Here is a 15009-nt window from a genome sequence, read left to right on the forward strand (position 1 = left end):
GTATTATATTTTGAACCAGCAACCTCGTGAGTTAACGTACACAACTGATCAGGTTGTATATCTATTAACCTCACGGAAGCAGTTTTGAGCTGTCCGTCCTATTTAACGGTGTTCTGTTAAATGGAGGATGCCTTTTCCTACACACGTTGTCTGAATATTTCTTCATTCATCGCCGATATCTATCTTGATATCTGCTTCATATAAAAATTGTACATTACACATAATACTTCTTCAATACAGCTGAGTTCCATACATTCTTTAGGGGTGTCCCATCCAAAGTTTCTAGATAAAACGATCCTTGGATGACGACATCTGTAATTCGATAAGGTCCTTCCCAACTTGCAGTCAGCTTTCCATCTTCATTCCCTTTACCGGTTGCTGCTGTTCTTCGTAGTACCAGATCTCCTTTACTTAATGGCCGATGAGATACTCTTCTGTTGTAGGCTCTTGACATTCTTTCCTTAAACGCAGCTGACTTAACTGCTGCCTTTTCTCTTAGCTCTGGCAAGAAATCTAACTGTTGTCGTAGGAGTAAATCGTTTTGGTCTTCACAGTAATGTTGAACCCTAAATGTCGGCAACCCGACTTCTGCTGGTATGACCGCTTCTGTTCCAAAAACTAGAGTATAAGGTGATTCTCCTGTGGCTTCTCTTACTGTTGTCCTGTTTGCCCACAATATCTCTGGTATCAAATCTGCCCACAAACCCTTTGCATCTTCGATCTTCTTTTTAATTGCTGTTATGATCTGCTTATTTGCTATTTCTGCCTGGCCGTTAGACTGTGGATGGCATATTGCTGCGTAAGCAAATTTCACCTTATACATCATTAAGAGATCTTTGACTGGCTTACAGTCAAATTGGGTTCCATGATCAAAAACCATCGCCATCGGCAACCCAAACCTTGTGAAGATGCTTTTCCATATAAACTTTTTCACTTCCGATGCCGTTATCTTCGTTACCGGTTCTGCTTCTATCCATTTTGTGAAGTAATCAATTCCCACTATCAGAAATTTTCTTCCACCCGTGGCCGATGGGAACGGGCCTACTATATCCATCCCCCATTGGGAAAAAGGGATTGGACTTAATATCGGAGTTAGATCATTTGGGGGTAAGTTGATAACCGGGGCAAACTTTTGACACTTCTCGCATTTTTTAATGTAAGCCACTGCGTCTGCATTCATTGTCGGCCAGTAGTAACCTCTTCTCATTGCTTCTCTGGACAAGGCTCTTGCTCCGAGATGGTTACCACAGCTTCCCTCATGCAATTCTTCTATCAATCTTGCCGACTCAAGATCCGTTATACACCTTTGCAATGGCAGTGAAAACCCCCTTTTGTATAACTGGCCTTGGTACATAACGAACCATACACTATCCTTCCGCAATCTTTTCAGCTCTCCTTTATCTGTTGGCCATACACCATGAACGATGTATGCCAGTATTTTATCGTACCATTGATTCCCCACATCAACACATAAAACCTCTGCCGACATCTCATCTATGCTTTTCTGCTTTAATACTTCTACCATAACTTTCCTTTCCAAGTCATTAAAACTTGAACTTGTCAATCTTGCTTGCCAGCGCATTTGCTTGAGCATTTTTCAATCTCGGAACTAATTTGATCTCAAAGTACTGCAGCTGGGCTGCTAACTGCTTCATCTTCTCCAAATATTTCACCATTGCCGGCTCTCGAGTCTCATACTCCCCACCAAATTGACTTGATACCAGCTGAGAATCAGTTGTCAAAACTAGCCGTTTTGCTTCTGCTGCTATTGACAATTGCATTCCGGCCACCGCGGCTTCGTATTCGGCTTCATTATTTGTTGCCTTGAACTTAAACTTCATGGCATATTCAAACATTTTCCCATCCGGAGCCGTTATCACAATTCCTGCCCCTGCCCCCGTTGCCGTAGCCGATCCATCAACTGATACCCGCCATGTTCCCAGTTCTTTCTCTTCATCGGTGTATGTGGTTTCAACAATAAAATCAGACAACGCTTGAGCCTTAATTGATGTTCTTGGCTTGTAGCCTATCTCATATTCCGACAACTCAACTGCCCATGCCAGTAATCTGCCAGATGTATCCATTTTACGCAACGATTTCTCTAAGGGATGATTAGTGAGCACCTCTATTGGATGTGCATCAAAGTAAGGCCTCAACTTCCTGGCTGCCACTATTACTGCTAACACCATTTTTTCTATCACTGGATATCTACGCTCTGCCGCATTCAAAACATGACTGACAAAGTATATCGGCTGTTGTTGTTTCTTCCTTTCTACTAACAAAACGGCTGCTACCGTTTTTGGCGATGCCGAAATGTATAATTGCAACACTTCTCCCCTCTCGGGCCTGGCGATCGTGGGAAGAGACCTAAGATGATTCCTTACTACCTCTAGGGCATCACTTTGTTCTTTTCCCCACTCGAATGCCTTATTCTTTCTTAGTACCATAAAGAACGGAAGTGCCTTATCAACTGACTTGCTGATAAACCTGGTTAACCCTGCCATCCTGCCAGTCAACCTCTGTATATCACGAATGGTTTTTGGTTGTTTCATTTGAAGTACCGCATTCACCTTATCTGGATTCGCATCTATCCCCCGTTCACTGACCATGAAGCCTAGAAACTTCCCTGATCTAACTCCAAAAACACACTTCTCTGGATTTAATTTCATCTGATATTTCCTTAAAGTCTCAAATGTTTCTCTCAAATCTGCTATATGGTTTCCTTTTTCCTTGTTCTTCACTATCGTATCATCCACATATACCTCAACATTCCGTCCCTTCTGCTTCTCAAAAATCTTATCTACCAATTTCTGGTAGGTTGCCCCTGCATTTTTCAACCCAAACGGCATTGCCTTATAACAATATACACCACCATCTGTTATAAAAGCCGTTTTATTCTTGTCAGCCTTATGCATACTGACTTGATGATATCCTGAAAATGCATCCAGAAAACTAAGCATGGAATGACCAGAGGTTGAGTCTACTAGCCTGTCTATCCGGGGTAGTGGGTAGCAATCCTTAGGGCAAGCCTTATTTAGATCTGTGAAATCCACACACATTCGCCACTTCCCTGTCGGCTTTCTCACCATTACTACATTCGCCAGCCACTCTGGATATGTGCAAGGCTCAATGAACCCTGCTGCTAAGAGTTTATTTACTTCAGCCTGTATTGCTTCTATTTTCTCAGTTGAGAAATTGCGCTTCTTTTGCCTTATCGGCCTGAACTTTCTGTCAACATTCAACTTATGCTCCATTACTTCTGGATGTATTCCCGGCATCTCACTGGCCGAGAACGCAAAGACGTCGGCATTTTCACGCAGCAAGCTTATCAGGTTACACCTAGTGTCCACATCCATATCAGCCCCAACCTTCACTGTCCTACTCGGGTCACCTGGTTGCAGTTCAACTTGGATGGTTTCTCCCCCCGATAACGGCCTTGGTGCTTCTTCAGGTCTTGCATCAAAGTTTTTCATGGTTAAATCTTGAACTGTCGGCTCACCTTCCCTTATTGGGTTACATGGTACCGTAACACTACCAACTGGGTTCTTCAAAGCTGTAACATAACAGGCTTTTGACATAACCTGACCTCCATACACCTTCTCCACAGTACCTAAATTTGACACATAGGCTATTGCTAGATGGTAAGTTGACACAACGGCCTGCATGTCGTGAATTATCGGTCTGTCGATAATTGCGTTGTAAGCCGACTTGACATCCACCACCAGAAACTCTGCCATCATATCTCTTGCCTGTGGTCCATCACCCATCCTTACGGGCAACACAATGCTCCCTTCTGGCCTTACAGTCGACCCATTAAACCCGATCACTGGATACGATACCGGCTTCAAGTATTGCCTTCCTATATTCATCTCATTAAAAGCTTGCACAAACAACACATTTGCTGAACTACCCCCATCTACCAGTACTCTTTTGATGTCAGCCCCATTTATCTTGGTTATCAGGACTAACGGATCGTCATGTGGGAATACTACACCTCGTGCATCTTCCTCTGTAAACACAACTTGTGGTATTGACGCCGGCCGAGGACGGTTGTCTACGTCCAAAGCACAAACTAGATGTCGGTGTTCCGCCAAATGCTTCTTTGCCCCACTAATTGTCCCTCCATGAATCGGTCCTCCCGTTATTACATCTACTCTTCCAGTAGATAACGGTGGTACTCCTGCGTCCCCTTGTCGGACTATTCTTCCTTGAGTTCTTTCAGGCCTTGCTTCCATCTGTTGCCTCTCAACAACTTGTGTCGGTTGCTGATTTCTGCCGGCATTCAACCGGTATTGTGTTAAGTGCCCTTTCCTAATCAATTCCTCAATGTTGTCCTTTAATTGTGTACACTCCTCCGTGTAATGCCCCACATCCCTATGGAACATACAATACTTCTTTACATCCCTCGACCTTGCTTTCATGGGAATCGGCCTTGACCAATCTTCTCTGTTTTGATTTACTGAGTAGATTGCTGCCCTTGGTGTATTCAGGGGAGTGTAGGTGCTATATCTCATTGGTAGCCTTGTCGGTCTGGTATCTTGTCGGCTTCCTCCTCCCCTTCCCGGGGCAGGGGCTCTCGGCCTACTTCCTCCAGATGATGACCCTTCAAACTGACTCTGCCCCTTTCCAGCAGTGACATGTCTGCTACTTGTCTTCATTAATTCCTCACTCTTTATATAATCATGAGCTTTGCTAAATGCCGCTGCTAATGTCGGCAGGTTCTTCCTTGTAAGATATCTCTTAAAATCCGAATCAATCAATCCATTCATTAAAGCCATCACAGCTATTTCCTGTTGCAATTTCGGAATGGTGTTGGCCTCATTGTTAAATCGCCTGATATAATCCCTCAAAGATTCATCCGGTTTCTGCTCCACAACCATCAATTCTCCAGAGGTTCTCTGCCTCACACTGTTACTAACATACTGACCTACAAACATCTCAGTCAATCTTTCAAAGCTATCTACTGACCCAACTTCAAGGTTGTTAAACCAATTGGCTGCAGCCCCAATCAGAGTTGTCGGAAAGACTTTACACCAGACTGCATCCGAGTTAGTGTATAGCATCATGTGTCCCTCATAGGACGTTATGAATCTTGCCGGATCCCCTCTTCCATCATATCTACAAGTCGGCATTTTCACCTTTTCCATTGGCTGATCCAAGATGTGCTGGGCAAACGGGGATGCCCTTAACTGCACCACTGTGCGCACTGCTTGACCCTCTACTTGCGAACTTCTCTGCTGCTGAGTTCCGATACTCACAACGTGACTTGAGGATTGTTCAACCCGTCGTGATGTTGTATGCGATCTTACCGGCGACTCATGCCGGGGTCTCCTCGACGAGTTCTCCAACTGATTGTGTTGTTCCTCCTGGTGACGGTGCGATGTTCCTCTATCGGCCTGGGCAGCTTCTCTTTCAGCCCGTGCCGCCTCAGCCTCCTTTCTCTTCCTACTCATTGCACTCATCACCCTTGCGGCTGTTTCCAACTCATCCGGAGTGAATGCCGCCATAGGATCCTCTGCCTCCCCTCCTCCTGCAGAGGGAGTTATCGACACATGAAATTGATTACCCTCTAGGGTATGGGTTTCATCTATTATTTCCACCTGGGGTTGTTCTACTGGTATTCCATTGTTTCCGGCCATAGTTATCGTTGTTATATGAATGTTTTTGTGTGAGGTTCTTAGGCGATAGAAGTGATCAACTGGTCCCCTCCTTCTAGCGCCAAATTGTTTCTGTCTGATCCTGACTTCCCCAAGAATTCGGACCTGAGATCCTGATACTCCTATCGGCAAGCTGAGAACCTACACAATGAGAAGAAGTTAGCTAACCCCGGGGTGATCCGGGGATAACCACTCCGACGATAAAGTCAGAAAGTGTTTAAGAAAAGAAGATAAGTAAGAGAGAGAAAGTAGAGAGAGAGAAAGAGAGTGTAATTAATGCCCTCATTAATGAGGTCTTACCCACTATTTATAATGATCTACCTTGACAGGTGGCTCTCATCCATGCAGAGCATTCTGTGCCAAGTGTCGAGCTTCTGCTGCCACGTGTTGAATTCCGACAAGCCGACATGTCTTCTTTCTAGAACATATCGGCATCATCTCATAACTGTTAAGAGCCTGGTCATGTGCCTTCACAAGATATCGGTCACACTCAGATATCATCCCATACAATATTACAATCTAATATTCTGTCATTTAATTGTGCTCGTGCTTAAAAAAATAAAAAAATTGTCAACCTGTCTTAATATTACAGTATCCTTTATCATAATCAAGTTGGAGTTGTCAAATTGTAAAAAGAGCGACATAATTCAAAACTGTTAGAGAATTGACATAATGTCTGAAGAAGGTTAATTAATACTCGTTATATACAGAGAATTTGGTGCTCTTTCCATCCCAACGGTTCATGATTAAGGGAAATTGTCAAAGTGGTCTCAATTTTACCTATAGCTTTTCATTATTAACCTAAGCTAGCTAATATTATGTTCTTCTTTTTAAAACATTCTTTTAGAAGCATCTTTTATCCTTTAATTAAGGTGCTACATACAAAAGGTATGCTGATGCTTTTATTTTTTTTCCAGATGGATCATAACTGCATAGTCTGTGCTCTGATCTATTTCATGATAGCTTAATTATTTCAAATTTTTATATTACTCATGTTTTACCTTTATTATTATTATTATTAATCAATAATTCATCACCAATTTACCCAAAACCCTATGCATGAAAGAAATTGGTTAGTACGAGTACAAATTAATTAAACCAAGCATGAACAAATTAAATAAATGGTGTACCATTTCCAAAATAAATAAACTACGTACCTTTTTTTATTTTTTGAAGGCAAATAAACTACGTATGGTACCTAATAAAACCCAGATTTTGTGAAATAAAGGGAGCAATGTTGCGAGCCCAGATTTTCCATATTTTCAAGCTTAACCATATATATTAGAGGTGATCAAAGCAATTGGTATTACATACACCATGGTGCACCTAGAAATAGGTGCACCAGGCCCAAATAACAGCCCAGTAGCTATACCTACCCAAAAAACATGCCCATTACATACTAGCCCAATATTTATTCAGATTTTTATTAAGAAAAAATTGTTTCCTCCTCTCTCAACCGTCAGATCAATTTTTTAATTTGTTTGAAAAATTATGTTTCATCTCATAATTTCATAATCTTTCCTCATTTACTCTCTTTAATTTTCTCTTTCCTCTCTCCATTTTAATCTCCCAAAAAAGCTGCTTTATCGCCATGGATAAAAACAAATAACAAAAGATTACTCTTTCTAAAAGGTGAACATTACTTAAATTTCTTTAAATTTGCTAATATTATTCAAAAATTTCAAAATTCATAAATATAATCGTCATTTTAATTTTTATCTTTCAATTTAATTTTTGTAGAAAATCACAACTGTGTTCTCCTATTAATGAAGATGAAGAAGTGAAATTGATATATTGCTCAAAATCCCAATTTTATCTTAAATTGTTGATTTTTGGAATTAAATACTAAATTAAACCCTAAATTTTTTTAATAATCCAATTAGTCGAATGTTCAATATCAGAACACCAAAAAAGAAGAAGTTAGATGATAAACCTGAAGGAAGTCCAATTGTTCATCAAAAATTATTGGAAAAATTAGACAAAGAAATATTAGGAAGTCCAATTAACAGGTATATTTATGTTCATATATTTTTTGTTTGATATTCATATACGTTGTGTTTTATGTCCATATATATATATTATGTGCTTTATGAAGTAATAATTTGTTTAGAAATTCAATTAAATACGTTCATATGATGTAATAATTTGTTTAGATATTATTTGTTTGCTCACTTTGTTGTTTGATTTTTAATTATCAGATTGATGAACCAAGTACTGAACAGCCACCAGAAACTTATGAACAACACACAATAGCCACTGATCAGCCTTCACAAACCACTTATTTGCCCCCACAAACCACTAATTAGCTCCCTGAAACATCTGATCTACCCCCATAAAATACTGATCAGCCCCAAAAACACTAATCAGCCACACAAAACATTGAACAACCCCTACAGACATTTGAACTACCCCCCACAAAACACTGATCAGCCCCCATAAACATCAGGACTACACCCACAAAATATTAAACAGCCCCAATTAACTTTTGTAAAGCCTCCAGAAACCACTAGAAAGCCACCAAAAACCATTGAAAAGCCACCACAAAACCCAAATAACCTAGTAAAAACTGATGAAAAGCCCCAAGAAACAAGTGAAAAGCACCTAGAAACCTCTGAACCCCCCTTCAAAGACCACTGCTGAATGCCCTTTTAAAAAAGCTGAAGGAAAAAATTCCTACAACAAGCAGAGTAACAAAAAGTAAAAGCTCCCAAAAAGTATGTTAGCTTGAAGAAGCACTAGAAGTTCAGGAATCAACAACGGTTCAGGAATGAACCTCTTACAAAAACTTCTGAACCCTTACAAAAACTTTTGAACCCCAATTACAAACCATTGAACACCCTACAAAAACCTTTGAACCCACTACAAAAACTTCTTAACCCCAACCACGAACCACTAAACAACCTGCAAAAACCTTTGAACAACCTAAAACAACTTCTGAACTCCAACCACAAACCACTAAACACCCTACAAAAACCTCTGAATCCTCTACAAAAACTTTTGAACCCTAACTACAAACCACTGAACACCTTACAAAAACCTCTGAACACCCTACAAAAACTTTTAAAAAACCCCAACCACAAATCACTAAACACCCTACAAAAACTTTTGAACCCCAACCACAAACCAATGAACACCCTACAAAAAGTTCTGAACCCCCTACAAAAAACTTCTGAACCCCAACCACAAACCACTAAACACCCAACAAAAAGTTTTGAAACCCAACCATGAACCACTGAACACCCTACCAAAACTTATGAACACCTTACAAAAACTTAGAACCCCAACCACAAACCACTGAACACCCTACAAAACCTCTGAAACCCCTACAAAATTTTTTGAACCCTAACCACAAACCACTAAACACCCTATAAAACCTCTGAAACCCCTACAAAATTTTTTGAACCCTAACCACAAACCACTAAATACCTTACATAAACTTCTAAATCCCAACCACTAAACACCCTTCAAAAATTTCTTGATTTGAAGACACTGCTCAGAATGTTGCTCAGCCTTCAGACTTTCCTTATAAACAACTTCATACGTTCTAACTGGAATAAACAAACACAGCTCATAATAATCATTACTGGAGTTCAAAAATAAAACAACAAAGTTCAAATATTGGAAAAAAATGTTCATAATTACGTTTACAATTATTTTCTTAACATCATATACACATCTCAGAGAATAATGTAAAACGGAAAGATTCATTAAAATAACCTAAAATGTTCATAAAAATAGAAACAGTGTTCATAATATGATACCGCTAATAACAATTTTGATAATAAATACAATGGAAAGTGTGTTACTCAAATTAAGAAAATGTTCAAAAACATGATATAAACAAATTATATTCATAAAATACAAAATAAAGTATCAATTCAACAAGTAAATTATAAATGATATTGAAAATCATCAAAAAAAAAATCAAAAATTAAATTCAACACACTTTCAACAGCTTACATAACATTAAATATATGAATATCTTTGAAATAATCAATCTAACTCAATTGTTCATACAAAAAACATATACATGTCCAAATATCTAACATAATAGGTTCATAATTACAAAACATAAGAAGGTTTTAAATCATAAATCGAAAACAAAATACATTATCATATGCAAAGAATCAAATGTTCAGATATATAGATTATATTATAAAGTATAGAAAACCAATTTTTTTTTTAAATTTAATTATTTTTTTTAAATGATTACAAAATACATAGATCTAAAAAAAGTTCATAAGAAATGTATCACATGTTCAAAATTATAGTTAAGATGTTCATAAATCCAAAAATATATGTCAGTAAAAATATATATTTATAGGAAACGTATACTAGTAGAATAAACTAAATGGGCAGCCACAAATGGCAAGCAGTTTTTGAATTCCGCTTGCCAAAATATAAATGGCAAGCGGTTTTGGCTGAACCGCTTGCCAAAATGCAAATGGCAAGCGGTTTGAGCATTGAACCGCTTGCCATTAGTAAAAAAAAACCCTAACAAATTAAACCCAACCCATTTCTCACGCTCTCTCTCCTCTCATTTTCACGGCCCCTCTCTCTCCTCTCATTTTCACGTTCTCCTCTCTATCTCCTCTCTCTCTCCTCTCATTTTCACGTTCTCCTCTTTCTCTCCTCTCTCTCTACTTCACGCCTCACTTTCACGTTCTCCTCTCTCTCTCCTTTACGCCTCACTTTCACGTTCTCCTTCTCTCTCTCCTTCCCCTCCATCTCCTTCTCTTTCTTCTCGCCCCTCACCACAACAGCGACGAGTCACCACAACGAGCGACCAGCGACAAGAAGAAGGTGGTAGGGTTCGGATCTTCCGGCTTGGTGTTAGGGTATTTCGCTGCTTCTCAAGTCATTCTCGCTTTAATTTCCGGTATTTCGTTGAATTTTGTAGCTAATTTTCGAGTTTTTGAAGTTTAGATCTAATTCATCCTAATTTTGCAAAACTTTTGTTGTTTTTAATTTAAGATGTGAAATTATTATTGTTTATTTTTAATTTAAGTTTAGATCTGAATTTTTAGCTAATTTTCGAGTTTTTGTTGTTTGTATTAGCGCAATTTTTTTTCTCTTAAGTGTGTGCTTGAATTGTTTGGCAGATTCGGGTGAATCGGGATAGGGTGCTGGTGGTGGTGATACGGGTTAAGGTGGTGGCGGTGATAGGTGGCGCACGCGGCTGGTGGTTTGCATGCTGGTGGTGGAACTGGAACAAGAGCACAAAATCAGAAAATTAAGTTATTTATTAATTTATTTATTGTATTTATTTTTTTTGATGAAAATCAGCAAATGTAATTTTTTTTTTTGAAGGATCAGAAAATGTAATATTGAAGCATTTGATTAATGAAATTAGTTATGTTTATACATATGTTTTTTTTTTTGAAGAAAATATGTTTATACATATGTTAAGTTCTTGTGTATCAATTTAATTGAAAAAAAAAAAAAAAAAAAAAAAATTATTATAGGTGTAATGGGCAGCGGTTCGGAGCCCAAACCGCTTGCCATTACCTTCAAATGGCAAGCGGTTCTGAACCGCTTGCCATTTAAAATGCCAATGGCAAGCCCCCCAAGAGCATGCGGTTCAAAACCGCTTCCCATTAGGGGGTTTGAACCGCTTGCCATTTAGTATCCTACGTTCAGATTTTAACTTAAAATGTTCAAAAAAACCAAAATATAACAAAAAACAGATCTGTTAATAATATAATACACATATATCACTAACAAAAAAAAAAATCAAAATAGTATGAAATCTACATATTTCGAAATTCAAACCTAGCCATAGTGATTTAGACAATGGAATCTCATTGGAAAATAATCATCTTCGTCGTCTTAAACACCTTCTCCTCGTCAAATCCGCCATTTTAAACATCACTTCTTTGCAAAAACTCCATTAACAAAGCTTCAAATTGAAGGTTGAAGAAAACGAATTTTAAAATTAATATATGGTAATCTTCAACAATGGTGATGAAAGAATTAAATCAACAATAATGAATGAATTTAAGAAAAAGAAAATTAGAGGTGAGAGAAATTAGCTAGGAATTATGAATTGTAAGAGGAAAATATAAAGGATCTCGATCTATGGTGATGAAAAATAGTGATGAAGAAATTAAATCAAAAACAAAATAATGAAAGAATTTAAGAGAGAGAAAAATAGAGGAGAGAGAAGATGGAGGAGGAGAAATCAGAAATTAAGAAAGTGTGAGGGACGAAAAGAGAGGAGAGAGAAAATACTGAGAGATAATAATGTTGGTAGAGATGACAAATTGTTAAATACGTGGCATCTTATTACTGGTGGTGCACACAGTTTAACATGCACCATGGTGCATGTTAAAATTTGCGGTGATCAAAGTTAGCCCAGCCCGATTTTGCGCAGATTTTTTCGGCCTGACCCAAAAAATTATTTTTTGGACGGGTTTGAAAATGCATTTAAAGGCATATTTAGTTGATTTTTAAGCCCGGCCCGAAGCCCGCTGGCCCTGACCATTTTGGGCGGGTTTGGGCACAAAATTTTCGGCCCGAAGCTTGATCCAGCCCGGCCCGAAAAGTGGGCATAATTTTTTTAGCTTCGGCCCGGCCCGCACAATTATCACCTCTAATATATATTTTTTACTAATATTTTATGTATTTTTTTTTTCTTACTATAACTGAAAAATAAAATGAGCAATGCATGAAATTTTATGATGAAAAAATAAATGCAGGTGAGGTAGCCAACAAATTAAAGTTTAATTTGGAATAAATCAAAGTATTTCCTCTTTTTGTTGCATAATCTTTTTGCTTTATTGTGGGGGAATTTCATGCATTTCACATGTGTTAGCGTTAGATTGTACTAGTGCAGCAGTGTTGTGCGCCCAGCAATCTTAACTTTATTACGAAGTACAAAGTATGAATGATCAACAGCTCCATTATTTGTATGTTGCTGTTAAATTCATTTTTATTAACCTAAGGCCCTAAAGCCCTAAATAGATATGCATGTCGGAGGAGTGTTGATTTACGTACAAATTCAATAAGCTTTCATCACACAGAGTACAAGTATATTTAATTTATATATATTGGTATTAGGTGGCTTGGCCGAGTGGTGCAATAAGCCAATAATCTTATATGACCGTATATATTAGACATTCTTCATAATTTTCATTAAAAGCCGAATTGATATAGTCCTTTTTCACAATTTGGGCTTACATACCATCATATCCTTACAATCAAAGCAACAAAGATGTATTGATATTTGATAACGTATATAATTATGTTTTGGCAGACAGCCTTATTCACAATTTATTCTTATGGAATAATAATTAGTCAAAATTTGCAGGAAATCAAGTGTTAAAGTTTTGCCTTGTTAGGAAGGTTTCTAGTTGTAACTTTGTTACTCAAGGCAATGCATGAACTAGCGTTCAATTCATATACATACTGTATTATCGTATTATATTTTATCTGTTTTTGGAAGACCTGTAGTTGACTGCCTGATAAAAAAAAAATAAAAAAAATAAAAAAAGTATAAAACAAAAATAGGCCATATTATACATACTGTTTATATTTTGTCTAGGTAAATAAACCAGATGCTCATCGCTCGATTGAGGTAATGCCCTTTACGCGTCCTCAAGATTGTACGGAGTACTTGTTATAGCAATTTTTTATTTCGTTTGTGATGGTATATGCTTTCTACATTTTTAGTATACACATATTATATTCCCTGACTCAAGAACTAATTAACAAAGTAATTCTATCATTCATGAACCTAGAAACTGTTTATAACAATTATTATAAAATTAAAAGAAAGATTATTAAAACACATATATACATAGAGTTTGTAATGCCATGGAATGACTAGGGACCCATGGTAGATCCATTTTTTTTCTTTTTTCTTTTAACTCCTGTATCCTCCTAATACTACTCTTCCAGTTTCTTATGATCTGGTATATTCTCAATATCATTTTGACGTTTCCACTTGATTTGCTTGAAGATTACATATGTAGCAGTTCAAAATTCACATTTAAACTAGGTTACAAATACTTAAAATCGTGGATAGTGAAATAAAGACCCTGTGTGGTAGGCCGACTAAGCCAAATAAAAATGGATATTTAGTGTGTTAGACAATGTGTTGCTTAACTTGCTTTGGATTGATAATGAAAATAAAATTAGATTTTTAAAAAAAAGTGTGGCATAATTGAAGATTGAAATTTTACTTGAAAAAGAACGTTACATAAATTTGGAATTTTTGACTTAGCTTGTTGCCCTAGTTCTACACAATTATAGTGTTTTGGGCCACTAATAACAAGGTTCTTACTTGGGTTCTAGTAGCTTGTGATATATGATGACTCTTGAATAGAAATTTAATGTATGAAGAATATTTTATTATTTTAAACGCATTGTTATTCTTTCTTAAATACATACACTTAATTTGTACAATTAATATGAGCCACTTGGATAACATATATGCGAGCTTAACAAATAATCAATACTATCCGATCTGGAGATTTATTCTGTTATTGACATTGTAAACTTGATGCCTAGAAGAAATTGATACTGTCTAATAAATAGAGATGTACAATCTTTAAGTTAAATAACTAGATAGATTAGACTTTTCAATTGAGTGAAGAATAACCTAATCCAATCCTTTCCAACTTATACCTTTAATGAAGAAAAAGTATATATGGTGATCTTCTTCTTGGAAACTTCAATTTAGGGATTAATTCCTTAGAAGTAGGTAAAATTGATCCAACACGTCGCAAGTTATTAGTAAGGTACGTCACATTAATTCCTTGACTTCCTCTGCTGGGGGAGGGGGAACTGATCTGCAAATTAAAGGATATATTCTAGATTCCTAGATATGGAGCACTATCTTATGCCTTCCAAAGTCAACCCTCATATCATAATATATAAAGTCCACTGATGCATCATATCATCCGCATTTGATATTTTTTCAATACAAATTATAGTAATACTATTTGACTATTTGTGAACTTAATTAACACAACTATTAAAATCAAGATATGTCTGCATTAATTTAATTTACATTTGTGTTTCTAAGTGCATGGGCCTTTGAGCAATTAAAAAATGGGCTTGCCCAACTCAGGGCTTAACAGTAACTAGGAAAATCAGCCCATCTGATCTGATCTTTGTTTTCAATGAGAAAATCAAATTAATACTGGTATACTGTATCAGGAATTCGGCCTAGTTGTTAATCTTGTTATGGAAGCCATATACTGTGTAGTATTATTATGAGATCCTAGCAAGTAGCAACAGTCAACATGCAATGGTCAAAGCTCAAGTGGTTAGAGCTTCCCTCCCGGTTGCAGGAAATCTTGGAATAATTTCTCACCCCTGTCCTTTGTGGCTCTCTAAACACTAATAA

General features: G+C 37.2%; 2 protein-coding genes across 2 annotated transcripts in view; one reads left to right on the forward strand and one right to left on the reverse strand.

Moving 5' to 3' along the window:
• Positions 1-214: 214 nt before the first annotated feature.
• Positions 215-1525, reverse strand: LOC145597278 (uncharacterized). Its single transcript, XM_081653413.1, has 2 exons — positions 1198-1525; positions 215-795 (listed from the first exon to the last, which is right to left on the reverse strand). Exons 1-2 carry the CDS (start codon positions 1523-1525, stop codon positions 215-217), a joined length of 909 nt encoding a protein of 302 aa, XP_081509539.1.
• Positions 1526-7544: 6019 nt separating this feature from the next.
• Positions 7545-15009, forward strand: part of LOC145597279 (uncharacterized) — a 16298-nt gene continuing 8833 nt past the window's right edge. Inside the window, exon 1 of the mRNA XM_081653415.1 lies at positions 7545-7666. Coding sequence (XP_081509541.1) covers positions 7545-7666 — 122 coding nt within the window. The remainder of the gene's footprint in view (positions 7667-15009) is intronic.

Source organism: Chenopodium album, chromosome 20, assembly GCF_948465745.1.
Source record: "Chenopodium album chromosome 20, dcCheAlbu1.1, whole genome shotgun sequence".
Classification (NCBI taxonomy): domain Eukaryota; kingdom Viridiplantae; phylum Streptophyta; class Magnoliopsida; order Caryophyllales; family Amaranthaceae; genus Chenopodium; species Chenopodium album.

Excerpts from the sequence above, each read along its gene's own strand:
- LOC145597278 (XM_081653413.1), bottom strand. The coding sequence starts at position 1,525 with ATGGTAGAAGTATTAAAGCAGAAAAGCATAGATGAGATGTCGGCAGAG. Across the intron at positions 796-1,197 it reads CAGAGAAGCAATGAGAAGAG|CAATATGCCATCCACAGTCT; the intron begins GTTACTACTGGC and ends TTGCTTACGCAG.